The sequence below is a fragment of the Aythya ferina genome, assembly GCF_964211825.1.
Source record: "Aythya ferina genome assembly, chromosome: 18".
NCBI classification, from domain to species: domain Eukaryota; kingdom Metazoa; phylum Chordata; class Aves; order Anseriformes; family Anatidae; genus Aythya; species Aythya ferina.
Window position 1 is genome coordinate 4,423,558 of NC_140317.1, and position 11,972 is coordinate 4,435,529.

The 11,972-nt window shown below is 46.9% G+C and overlaps 2 protein-coding genes across 8 annotated transcripts in view; one reads left to right on the top strand and one right to left on the bottom strand.

Moving 5' to 3' along the window:
* RECQL5 (RecQ like helicase 5) overlaps positions 1 to 8,206 on the bottom strand; it is a 38,375-nt gene extending 30,169 nt beyond the window's left edge. The window contains exons 1-7 of one of the 6 annotated variants that reach the window (XM_084492082.1): positions 8,121 to 8,206; positions 7,532 to 7,671; positions 6,313 to 6,434; positions 3,990 to 4,508; positions 3,185 to 3,290; positions 2,621 to 2,732; positions 352 to 514 (exon numbers count right to left, since the gene is read on the bottom strand). In XM_084492082.1, the coding sequence (XP_084348208.1) occupies positions 352 to 514; positions 2,621 to 2,732; positions 3,185 to 3,290; positions 3,990 to 4,508; positions 6,313 to 6,434; positions 7,532 to 7,658 (1,149 nt within the window). In that variant the 5' untranslated portion in view covers positions 7,659 to 7,671; positions 8,121 to 8,206. Of the gene's footprint in view, positions 1 to 351; positions 515 to 2,620; positions 2,733 to 3,184; positions 3,291 to 3,989; positions 4,509 to 6,312; positions 6,435 to 6,915; positions 7,069 to 7,427; positions 7,672 to 7,946; positions 7,972 to 8,101 lie in introns of those variants that run through there. The other 5 variants (XM_084492084.1, XM_084492083.1, XM_084492085.1 and 2 more) reach the window with 5 other exon arrangements.
* A 61-nt stretch (positions 8,207 to 8,267) lies between these two features.
* SAP30BP (SAP30 binding protein) overlaps positions 8,268 to 11,972 on the top strand; it is a 31,820-nt gene continuing 28,115 nt past the window's right edge. The window contains exons 1-3 of one of the 2 annotated variants that reach the window (XM_084492101.1): positions 8,268 to 8,410; positions 8,578 to 8,687; positions 11,637 to 11,684. In XM_084492101.1, coding sequence (XP_084348227.1) covers positions 8,302 to 8,410; positions 8,578 to 8,687; positions 11,637 to 11,684 — 267 coding nt within the window. In that variant the 5' untranslated portion in view covers positions 8,268 to 8,301. The remainder of the gene's footprint in view (positions 8,411 to 8,577; positions 8,688 to 11,636; positions 11,685 to 11,972) is intronic. The other variant, XM_084492102.1, reaches the window with a different exon arrangement.

An 11,972-nucleotide genomic window follows, 5' to 3' on the forward strand; every position in this document is an offset into this window, starting at 1 on the left:
TTTAAATACAAACAGATGAATTAACTCTACTGGTAACCACATCCAACTCTCCTGAACAATGTGATTAACTGGCACAGACACCATCCTTTTTCTGCTCCATGCTTTTGCTCGCCCTTGCCTCTCTAGTAAGGCTGGAGCTAGTTCTGGCAGCCCTTTCCCTCACTGCTTCAATCTCTTCTGCTCTCCCTTGAGACAGGACTACAGACAACTCTAGACCCAAAAACTACTACAGCTCTAGAAAAACTCATTTGATCTTTGCATATTCAGAGGTCACTGCAGGCAAGAGGCAAACAAAATCTGAGCAGAAAGGTAGCACAACTAGACACATAGATACTATTCTGCAGATCTTACCTGGATATTAGAGAGCTCCTTCTTAATCAGGAAGCTGACTTGATCCCGATCGTTCCTAGAGTAATAAAGGCGGCAGCAGGATGGCTTCCCATCTCTCCCAGCTCTGCCAGATTCTTGGTAATATCCAGCCATTGACTTGGCAATGTTCCAGTGAGCAACAAACCTGAGTGTGATATGACAATGGGAAACATAAGGTTGTAGGTTTCTCAACTCAGTGCATACATGATTGTGTTGTTCATGGTATCAACATCAGAGTAAAAACTAAGGCAGTAAAAGCAGGATGTCACTCAAGATGGATGGAAGAAAAAGGGCACATGAATATCCCAAACAGGTATACAGTCATACAGCTATGAACGAGGACACAATCTGGACTATTTTATGATAAAACAGAGCATTAAAAAAAAAAGTCCTGTTTATTTGGTGAAACACAATTTGAACATTATGGAAAATAATCAGAAATACTTGATTACAAAAAGACATTTCTTTGCCAACAAAGTCTGCGTGGGAAATTCCGTCTCACCAAAATCACTTGTAGATGAGGGCACCTTTCCCAGTCAGAGAATATGACTATGAATCATTACTAAACCATACGTAATCTCTGAAGGAATGTTTTCAATGCACCACTACAAGAGTGGTGCTTTAAACCTGCTTGTACTTGAATATTCAGCAATTCGGCTCATACCTGTGTTGAGGAGTCTCTGCACTTTACAGTACAGTAATGCTGCCAATATTTTAAATACCAGCCTGCCTCAAAACTGGTCCTTTTAAAGCTCTGCAAACCACTATGTCCCAGAGGCAGGCATGACGTGCGCAGGTGTGGCAAAAGATTAAAAGACGAAAACAAGTGAACTTGTTTCTCTAAACACAGACACCTTAAGACCAGTACAGAGACAAGGAATCAGAACCCTACATATTCAATCTCTATCGGGAAATTTACTGAAAGAATTAATAATCTCAACTAAAACTGAATTAGCAGTGAAAAAAAAAGAGGAGCTGACTCCATCAGAGACAGAAACAACACCTGTTTTCCCTTTTGTCCCAAAGGGTCACCTCCAGAACTTGTCAGACCTGATCTCACTCAATAACATATGCATGAATACTCAGGACTCTGCCAACAAAGAGTGAAGGCTAAGCAGCAGGGCATTGTTACCTGGCCTAGGGTATCATATTCCTTAAACTATTGAAAAACAACTTGTAAGAAGTCTTTTTAACTTAATTTCTTGGAAACTAACCTTATTACAAAGCATGGTTCAGCTATATTTTATTCGTCATCAGCCCTATGCATTTCAGCTACTCTTTGCTGGTTTAATGCATTGAACTGGACAGAGACTAAATTTCAGCATATCATTAATTTATGCCGCTCTCCTAGGAGACTTCTCATTTCTCTACTGGGTAACAAGCATCGAGCAGTAAAATAGTCTATCACTGCTATAGGATCCCGTTGTCTGCCAGCACAGGGGTACACACAGAAGGGTGGCACAATTGTGAACTGATGTGATCAACTCAGTGATGTCCTGCACCTCTCCTGCAATGGTCACAGCAATTGTTTTATTTGGATTTTGAGTGAGGATCAGCTCCATCTAGGGTGTTGCGTGAGCTGCAGATGAGCTCTTCCTCTATTAAATGATCACAGTTCACAACGCTAACTCAGCCCAGCCATATTGCTGTGCAGGAATTCTAATAACACAGAGCAATTATGGTGGCAATTAGAAGTCCCAGAGGAACCACAATTGAAAACATGTAAAAATTTCTGTCCTTGAACTAGAGTTGTGTTTTTCAACTGGTTATTGCCATTTGTGAACTGCCACCCCCCATTGCAGTTTGCAAAAGATCTCACCAAAAGCTGACTCTGACTATTTTAGTAGTGTATGAATTATTTTAGTTACAAATTTCCTTCCCACTGCCTTTCGACAGCAGTTATTGCACTAAGAGAAGTGAAAGAGACAGCTGTGACTGCATCTAGATGGTTCTTTTTAAAACCCTGGAGAGCGTGGCAAAAAAAAAAAACAAACATTCCTCCAATTTTCTTTGGTTTGAGGATGAATGGTAAAGAGATACTCTGGTGCCTTCTTTTTAATTTAATTACAAAACCCTTCCAAGGTTGTTTTTGCTGCTTCTAGGAAAACCTCCAGTTGTATTTTTGTGGGTTTCAGTGAGTGTTGATCAGGTGTTTGAGACAGATGTATCAGATAAGAGAGAGACTGAGGCTTTCCCTTCCTGCCGCTCAGATTTCAGTCTCTGCTGGAGCACAACTCTCAGCCTCACATACCTGACATTTGCTTTGTCTACTCCCATTCCAAAACTGATGGTAGCAACAATAACTGGGATCTTCTCCTCCATCCATTCATTCTGGATTGAAGTCCTGTCAGCTGCTTTGAGTCCTGGGAATGGAAAAAGGTGGAAGGAAACAAAACAAAACAGCAAGTAGAAGTATTTTATTCCTTCTCCATTCTCCCATTACGAGCCAAGCCCCTCAGTAAGAACAGACTGACATACACACTCCTCTCTGCCCATGTTTAAATTGGCCTGGGATCAAGCAGAAGTCAGCAGCAGCTGTTTCTATTCCAAAACGAAAAATTTAAAACACTCTTGTGAAGAAACCAGTTGTTATATTTAGGCCATGCAAGATCCAACAAAATGAACAGTTCTGGAGCAAAGGGAATGCCGTTCTGCTGAGTGACCCATATTTACCTCAAAGACCTGATGTGTGAGCATTGGACAGATTGCAGACCATGCCTAGAGAGCTGCTTGCTAGGTAACCCCAACCCAAGCCTTAGAGGTGGTACAGTTCAGTTCTACCAGCTCCTGAGAGATGCCAAAGCAGCTCCAGTACCTGCGTGATACGCCTTGGCTTTCACTCCTCGGTAGCTCAGTTCAATGGCCAGCTGGTCACACACATCCCTCATCCTGCAGTACACAATGCCACAACCCGAGTACACCTGGGCAGAGAGGAGAGAAAGTCTGTGACACCGCCTGACGCCCATCAGCAAAGCTGCAGTCCTTAGTGTGGATGAAATGGAGGGATGCCCAAGGCTCACCTCATCTCCAAGCTGATTCCCCAGCAACTTAAAGACATTGTCATGGCACAAAAGTAAATCAGACAAAGAGTTTCCTACAAGGCCTAGGAGACAGACTGAATATGGTCTCCCAGTCTTTTCCCAGTGAACACCAGGCAAGAAGTCTCTCTTCACATTACAGACAAATTGAGGTGCAGAGGGTGATTGAGTTGCTGAGAGTTATCCTGGATATTAGTGTTACCGCAAGCAATTCAATGTGACACTAAGTGCTGCTGCTCACCCTTGCTATATTTCACCCTCACCACAGTGAAAGAGCAGAACCCAATCAAACACACACTTATCGCCAGGGACACGACAAGCCAAGACAGAAATGCTATTTGCATATTCCTAATATATTTTCTTTTAGACCAGCTCTTTTTGGACGACACCTCTGTTTGAAAGAAATGTAACTCGATATTCTAATTATTTTAGAGGAACAGAAAAACTATTGAGGGCTTTCCTTCAGGGACCTCCTCCTTTGCCACCACAGCCCTGTCAGGGCCATACCAACCACCGGAAGATCGGTGACCATTAAGGAAGATTTTATTCAGTTTAGCCTTCTTCCCCCACTGAAAAACCTACCCCAGTTGTATTCTTCACTTCAAGTGCCTTCAGACAGAAATCCTTCAAGTTGGCATACGGATCAGTCAAGAGCTCTTTGAACTGCACGTCGTAGAACAAGTTAGATCTGAAGCACGGAGTCTTAAAGGTGGCAAGTGGCTGCTTTAGCTTCAGTGCCATCATGATGTCCTCCTGGACCTGCTTGGTGGCGGTGGCAGTCAAGGCAACACACGGCGTATTGGGTATGCGAGTGCGCAAGGTGCCCAGCCGCAGGTAGTCAGGTCGGAAATCGTGGCCCCACTGGGAGACACAATGTGCTTCATCGATTACCAGGTAGGACAGGAGATTTCGAGACAGCAGGGAGTTCAGCGTAGGCTGGAAGGAAGAGGACGCTGCCATCTCCGGGGTGATGTACAGGAGCTTTACTTGGGGCTTCTCACTTGCTAGGTCAGCCAGGATGGCCTTCTTTTCCTGGGCTGAAAGCTTGGAGTTGAAAGAGCAGGCTTTGATCTTCAGAGCCAGCAGGTGATCCACTTGGTCCTAAGGTAAATACAAAATGAAAATTAAATGAGAAACAAATGGCATTAAAGAAAGCCACCAGCACTATGAATGCCTACTGGAGAGATCCACATGAGGCCCCAGCTTCCACCTCCAGGTTGAAGTCTCAGGACAACATTCACCTAGAGTCCAGCTGTTTAGAACTTCACCCCTATTTATTTCAATGGTGAGTGCATCTGTTCAGCTCTAACATCCAACTCCTTTTCTTTTGGCTTCATTCACTTTAAGATAATCATTTTGCTGCTAGGGCACATCAGCACGGATCTGTGCTAAATACCTGAGGATAGCCACACTGAGCTGAAACAGGCCACCATGGGGTCTCAGGACTTAAACTATCAGGTTGTCACAGATGGAAAATGAGTAATGCCACCGTACAAAAACAGAGCACACTTCATTCCAAAATAACCAAACAACTTTCCAAACACAGCTGAGGTATGAGATATGGCAAGTCACCTCTGCAATAGAACTGAGCGTGAACAAGAATCATGCCTTGAAAACCAAGAAGAAAACACAGCATCACATTCAGATACATCCAGACAAACAGTGGACACACAACCCACCTACCTACACTGAGCTGTTCGCTTGCAGTTGACTAGCACATAACATTTCAGAAGGTATGAACAGTCCTGAAAGACGGATGTCTCATCATTTCACTCAATAAGTGCTTCAGTGACTGATTTAATAGGCACTGTTTCTGCTCACAGTCAACTCTCAACCTTCCCTATAAACTACAGAGACTAAGCTCTTGAAGGTGGGTTAGAATGAAATATATCACGATCTTTTCAGGCATAGCTTCCCCATCTCAGGACTGAATGAGAAAACCTCTGGAGGCTCACTCCAGCTCTGTTCCCTAAGACTCATTTAGCCCATCTTCATCTACCTGTTGCTCTGACAAGTTCTGCTTCACCTGCAAATCTTACCTCTGGTAATTCGTTTAACCTCTATTTCACTGATAGAATATTTCCTGCGCTGGAGCTTAATTAGAAATTATCTCATTTGGAAAGAGTTCACTATTTACAACACCTTTTGGAGATGCATCACCAAGCCTGGTTTTAATTCTTGATGTATATTGAGATTGCAGAGGAGTTGAACAAAAAAAAAAAACAAAGAACAACAACAAAAAAAAAAAGCAAAAAACACAACAGCAGAAAAACAAAACAGCAGCCTACGCCAACAGGTATCATGCAACGTTAACGCTACAGCTGCTATTATAGGGAAGTGTGAGGTGATGAAAACAGTACAAAAGACAAAATATATAAGCAAAAGGTCACACAGATGAAAGTGTTTAAGGAAGAGCTCTACTACAACAGCTTCTACCCATGACACAAAGACCACAACAAAAAGGCAGTTTGATGGAGAGCAATTTATGCCTACAAAGGCAACTTCATAATTCCCAGAGTTATTATTTTATAGGTAAAATGGAGTTCTTTTGTGGGTAAAGACTCAGTTCACTACATTTGAGGTACTCTGCTGCTTTTGTACAGCACATGGGAGGTAAAAGACAACTGGAGAATATAGAAAGGATCAGTTATAAAAAACACTAGGCTATTATCAAAGAAGAAAAACCTTCTTTAACAGAGCTGCATAACATCAGACCAGAGGCACGCTAAGTTGCAGCCTCTTCACCTGTCACCAGGCTAAGGAAAACACACCAAGACATGAAGACAAGAATCCAGAGGCAGGCTAACAGCAGTTTTGGGGACAGAAAGGCAAGAAGCAGCCGTGCCTCCAGAGTCTCCCAACCCCCTTCACTGACTGCGTTCCACAGCTGACAGGAGACAGTTACCTGAATCAGTGCAATCAGAGGTGAAATGACAATGGTGATGCCCACTGCCAGAACTGCAGGAAGCTGGTAGCACAAGGATTTCCCTGCCCCTGTGGGCATGCATACAAAGACATCCTTCTCGCCTGCAAAGACAACAGAACAAAGCTCAAGGCTACTGAGTGGTGGCGAGTTCCCAGGGCTCTGCCTGGAGGGGTGGGCACGAAGGCCTCTAATCTTCGAGAAAAGGTGTATCTGTGCGTGTACCTTGTGGCATACCAACAAAAGACACTTCATTTTAGGTTCTAAAAGCATCACAATACTTTGTATGCCGGCAGTGGTTTCCTTCAAATAATCTCTGATCACTTTTTAAACGATATGAAACAGCCTTACCTAAATACCAGAAGTTACACAGAAACCAAGATAAAGAGGAGTTAAACAACTCGTCCATGGTCATGCTAATTCTCTTCTACATGAGCTGCTTTGATTCCCCATATAGCCCTCCAGTTACCAAACCACCAGTCCCAGGGCAGATCTGTATCACACCCTGTGAAAGCTTATCCCAAGAAGCAAATCCCAACCACGTAGGCAGTATTATTTAGTAACTATTGCTATGCTAAGGAGCACCCACTTCACGTCAGGGAGATGCCAACGCACACAGCATTGAGAGGCAGAGCCACCCTGCTCACAGAACACTGCTTTTGGGCAGTCTGTTATCAACAACACAGCTGCTGGAGATGAATGAAAACCGTGACTGTGTCCTGCACGCTGGGTTTGGTGCTGTTCTGGTCTGCATTATGAGACTTACGAGGAGAATGGACGGTAAGCAGCCCGTGTGTGTGTGAGCTGCCTGCCGAACCCACAGCGGTGTGCTGGTGGATGCGTTAACACCAGGAAAAATACGTGGTTCTGGTAACACCCACATAATTCACGGATATAAACCTTACCAGAGAACCAGGTCTTCTGCTGGTACCACCTGTGTCTAACACCACCACAGTAAGCTTTACCCTGCAAGTGCGTGAGTGCAAACAGCTTCAACCCCATCCGACCACAGCCAGCTGGCAGACGCCTGTGGTGCTGATCCCAGCACCGCCAGCTGAGCATTCCCCATATCGTGTTTGTTGCAACCACGTTCTTACCAAACACACACCAAGGCGGGCAGGCAGCGCAGAGCCCTGCTCGGCGACCTTCCCCTGCAGCTCAGCCGCAGGACCGACCCCGGGGGGCCGGGACCCCCGCTCACCTCTCAGCACCGCCATGGTCGCGCTCTCCTGCAGGGCCGTCCTGAAGGCCTGGAAGCCGAACACCTTCCTCAGCGCCTGCCGGGCCCTGCCCTCCGGCCCGGGGGCGGCCGCGCTGCTGCTGCTCATAGCGGGGGGGGGGCTGCGGGCGGCACGAAGCGGCAGTGAGCGCCCCGCTGCCCCTCAGGCGAGCCCCCAGCCCCTGAGGCGAGCCCCCAGCCCCTTTCCCTCTGCTTTTATTATTATTTTGCCCCCCCCACACCCCCCCCAAGGCGGCTGCCCCGCACCCTCAGGGCTCTGGGGCTCGCTCCTGACGGGACAACCGCGCCCCCCCCCCCGGCTGAGGGGGCTCAAAGGCGCCTCTCAAAGCGCCCCCCCCCCCCCCCAGGGACCCCCTCAGAGCCCCCCCCCCCCCACCCGCTCCGGGTCCGCCAGGCGCTGCCCGCGGCGCCGCGCGATGACGTCACAAGCCGCTCTTAAAGGGCCAGCGCCCCCCTATTAAAAAAACAAATCCCACCCCCCAAAAAAAAAAACAAAAAACACAAAAAAACCCCAACCCCTCCCCAGCGCACCCCCGCTCCTCCTCCTCACCCCCCAGCCTCCCCCCGCAGCTTGGCTGAGGGCTTTCGGGCGTCCTCGCTCCCCGCTTGATTTTCGCTTCCGGCCGCGCGCAGGGGGGGGGGCGCCGTTGCTATGGCGACCCCGCCGCCCCCCCCCCCCCCCCCCCGCGTCAGAGGCGCGCGCCGGAAGCGGCGGCGGGGCCGGGCGGAAGATGGCGGCGGCGAAGCGCAGCGTCCTGTCCTCGCTGGCCGTGTACGCCGAGGACTCGGACCCGGAGTCCGACAGCGAGGCCGGGCCGGCGGGCGGCGAGGGGGCCGCGGGTGAGGGCGGGCGGGGGGCTGAGGGTGGGCCCTGGGATGGGTGTGTGTGGGTGTATGGGGGTGTATGGGCGTCCCTGGTTGCTGTCTCGCTTTCCTCACGTTTTTTTTTGTTTTTTTTTTTTTTTCTTTATTTTGCCTTTTCTCCTCGCTTTCCGCCCCCCTCTCAGGAGAAAAAGGCGGGCTCGTGTCTGTCGGGTATGGCGAGGATGACTTCACGCGGCTGGACGGCGATGAGGAGGGCTACGAGGAGGAGGACGAGGAGGCCAGCAGGCAGTCAGTAAGTACCCCCCGGCCCCTCAGCGCTCCCCCGGCCCCACGCCGCCCACGGGCCCCCCCTGCGGCCTCCAGCACCTTCCCAGCGTTTCCTTCCACTCTGCCCCCAAGGCAGTGCCTTCTCCTCAGCGCCCAGCATCTTTGGGTGCGGGTCTCGTGCTCGTTACTAACCCGTCAATGCTCTCTGACTTTTCCGTGGAAGACTGGCAGGGGACACGCAGCTTTTCCTTCCGCAGAGCTAGCACACCTGGAAATGCTGCCAGAGAAACGCGCTGGTGCGTGGGCAGCTGGATAACCCAAAAGAGCAAAGTTCTGCAATGTCTTAAATTATTCTTTCGTGTCTAACTCAATTTCCTACATCTGGTTAACTTGATGTAGTGGCGTTTTGTCTAGGCTTGAGTGGCTTTTGTTTGTCACAGGTGCATGGCATGTGTGTAACTCCACCTGAATACTGAGGTACTTGGTGCATGGTCAGGCAGGGCACGTAGCTCGCTGCCTCGGAGTGTGGCTATAACGCACAAAAGGATAAACGCTTCCGTGTCAGGAAGAGCAAAGCAGTAAGGCTTGGGAAAGTGTGGGGAGGTTCTCTTCTTTCTCATCAACCTTTTGCTTACCTCTGTGTTGATGTGCTGGCCCTGCTCAAGTTTTTTGGCTACTTAGTACAGGAAGGAAATAGTGGTATTACAACTTTTTCTTAATGAAATCTATTTTATCCGCATTCATTCTCATACAAGACATTCACTGCTCCTGCTATTTGCTTCCCCAAGTAGCAGACAAGAAACTTGTCTATTTTTTTTTTTTTTTTTGGTTCTGCTAACTGGAAGAGGTGCAAGCAAGAGCATTCAGGGTCACTGTCTGGCTAAGCCAAGTAATGAAGCTTTCCTACCGCTTTAGTCATTCTCCTGTTTATATCCAAGGCTTGGGGACTCTTTCAATAAGATCCTTCTTCTATAGAAGGTGGTAGTTGTGATCCAGGTGTTTGTTGACAGCTACTTTTGTAAATGGGGTAGCTTTTACTGCACACACAATTTTCAATGTAAGTTGCAGTCATCTAACATCTGGGAGGTTCCAGGTGCCGTACAAATACCAGCAATTGGTTTAGGCACTCCGGTGTTTAGCCAGCGGATCTTGCACTTATTTTCAGTTACTGTACAGCAGTTGGCAGGTTACAAAGGGTGTGTTCTCTCTAGTCTCATTGCAGGCCAGCAACATGCATTTTTTTTATATTCTTGGACCAGAATTGTGAGCTTCCTTAATAGATCCTAGTGCTGGTACTTCTAGGTTATGAGCTGTTTTTGGAAAGCGGTGCCAATTGTTTTCAGGCTGACCTGGGTTCTTATCCAAACAGCTCTGTGCTTGTATTGTCTACACTAACTGTGACTGAAAAGTCCTTTTTTTCAAGGGCAGTTTCAATAAAGATTTTTTGTTGTCATTGCTGTTGTTTCAGAGATGTCCTCTAATAGGTTAGAAAGTTTTGGGAGCTGTTTCCGTTAAGTGTCTATATCATGAACGATTCAAGCTGTTGTTCTTTCATTGAAAATTGCTGATCTTTTTACTATGAGTGGGAGCATGGGTGGGAGGAAAACATCTGATCAAGTACCAAGTAATCTGGTACTGTGGTTGTTCCTTTAGCTATACACTTACTGTTATTAAACTTTGCCTGTTAAGACTGAATTATGGGCACACGTTCATGTTTTAGGAAAGGTACACTGGAAAGTAGCTGAAGTGAAGAGGTTTGGTGTGTCACTTCCATGGGATATGCATGTTAATTCAGGCAATTAAAACTTACTGACATTATTGTGTGATCATTCTATAGCTTGCCTTGCCAGAGCCTGTTTGTGTGCTAATACCCAGAGGAGGGCACTTCATTGTAAGCCCTTCCTTTCAGTTGCATGTAATCACCTCACTTCTTTTTTTTGTTTTTCTTTTGGAAGCTGAAACACCAAGTTCTTGTTTTGGGGCCAAAGTTGAAACTGAGTGGTGGAGTTAGGAGGAAAACCCATTCTGCTGAGTTGTGAGAGCAAGAAAAACTTTTCTGCTCCTCAAACTTGTTTTGAACCCAGACTATGTATGTGTGTCGAGGAGCATACCTGACTCTAGGATCCCCAATCAAGTAGCTCGTGGGGCAGTGGAGCAGTAGGTTTACCTCCCAGTTTTGGATCAAAGCTGTAGGTTACTTTTCACGTGGTACAAAATTTTTCTTAAGGCTGAGTTCAGTAATTTAAGCTCTCGGGAGAAACTTGCCCTTTTTTCTTTGTTCCTGGGTAGAAATAAAAACTGAATGTGGGCTGTTACCTAAAACTAAAGTTAGTTAGAAAACTGAAGTTAGTTCCCTTCTGTGGAGGTTCATGTCACCTGCAAGTGAGGCTGAGAGCACCACACAAGTAAGGAAAGATGCGGTGTCACCTGGCATCGCTGGGACTTTGAACTTGGTGCTAGGGCAGCCCCTCACCAAGCCTGCACGCTTGGTTGTGTGGCAGGCACGCTGTGTGTCCTGTTTGTGTTGCTGGTGTGTGCTTGGGAGAGTAAAATAGGCCTTGCAAACGCTGCTTTCTGCGAGTACTGCTACACAGGAGCAAGTGCAAAGCCCCTGCCCACCAACTGGAAAAAGAATTATCAGATGATGAACGCTTTTTTTCTGCAGTTTTGTTGCTGCTTATGGTCTAGCTCTGCACACTCGGGAGCTGCATGAGTTTTGCAGAGGGCGTCTTCTACTGAGTGATGCTTTTGCCTTAAAAGGGAAACAAAACAAAACAAAAAAAAACACGCAACTCCACTTCTTTTTGTGACTGTAGGGCTTGTTTGCTGGTCCTGAGTGGGTGGGGCAAAACTAACTTCCATTCAAAGGGTCTTGGACTACTGCTGGGCTGCCAAACACAAGCCCTTTGCTGTAAGTGCAGTTACTTGCCAAGCCTGCTCTTTAAGCTTAATCCTGTAAATTCTTGTCTTGTAGGAAGATGACGATTCAGAGACTGAAAAACCTGAGGCTGGTGACCTAAAGGTATTTGGAAGTGTGGTACGGTGGGGGAGGGAAAGTTCAGTACAAGAGGAATAAGTCTTAACAGCATGGCTTTGGTGTTCATTTCTGGTCTTCTGTAGCTAGTTTCATATGTTCCTTTTTGTAGCTGTAATGTGATTTCTGACTTTAGTTCTGGCTAATGCCAAAGGTAGTTAGCCAGTTAGGCTACGGACTGAATAACGATCAAGATCTGTGTTCATGAACTTAGTCTTCTTGTGAATTAAATCTAAGGTGGGTTTTCTGACAGCATCTTTCATATTTTGCAGTGAT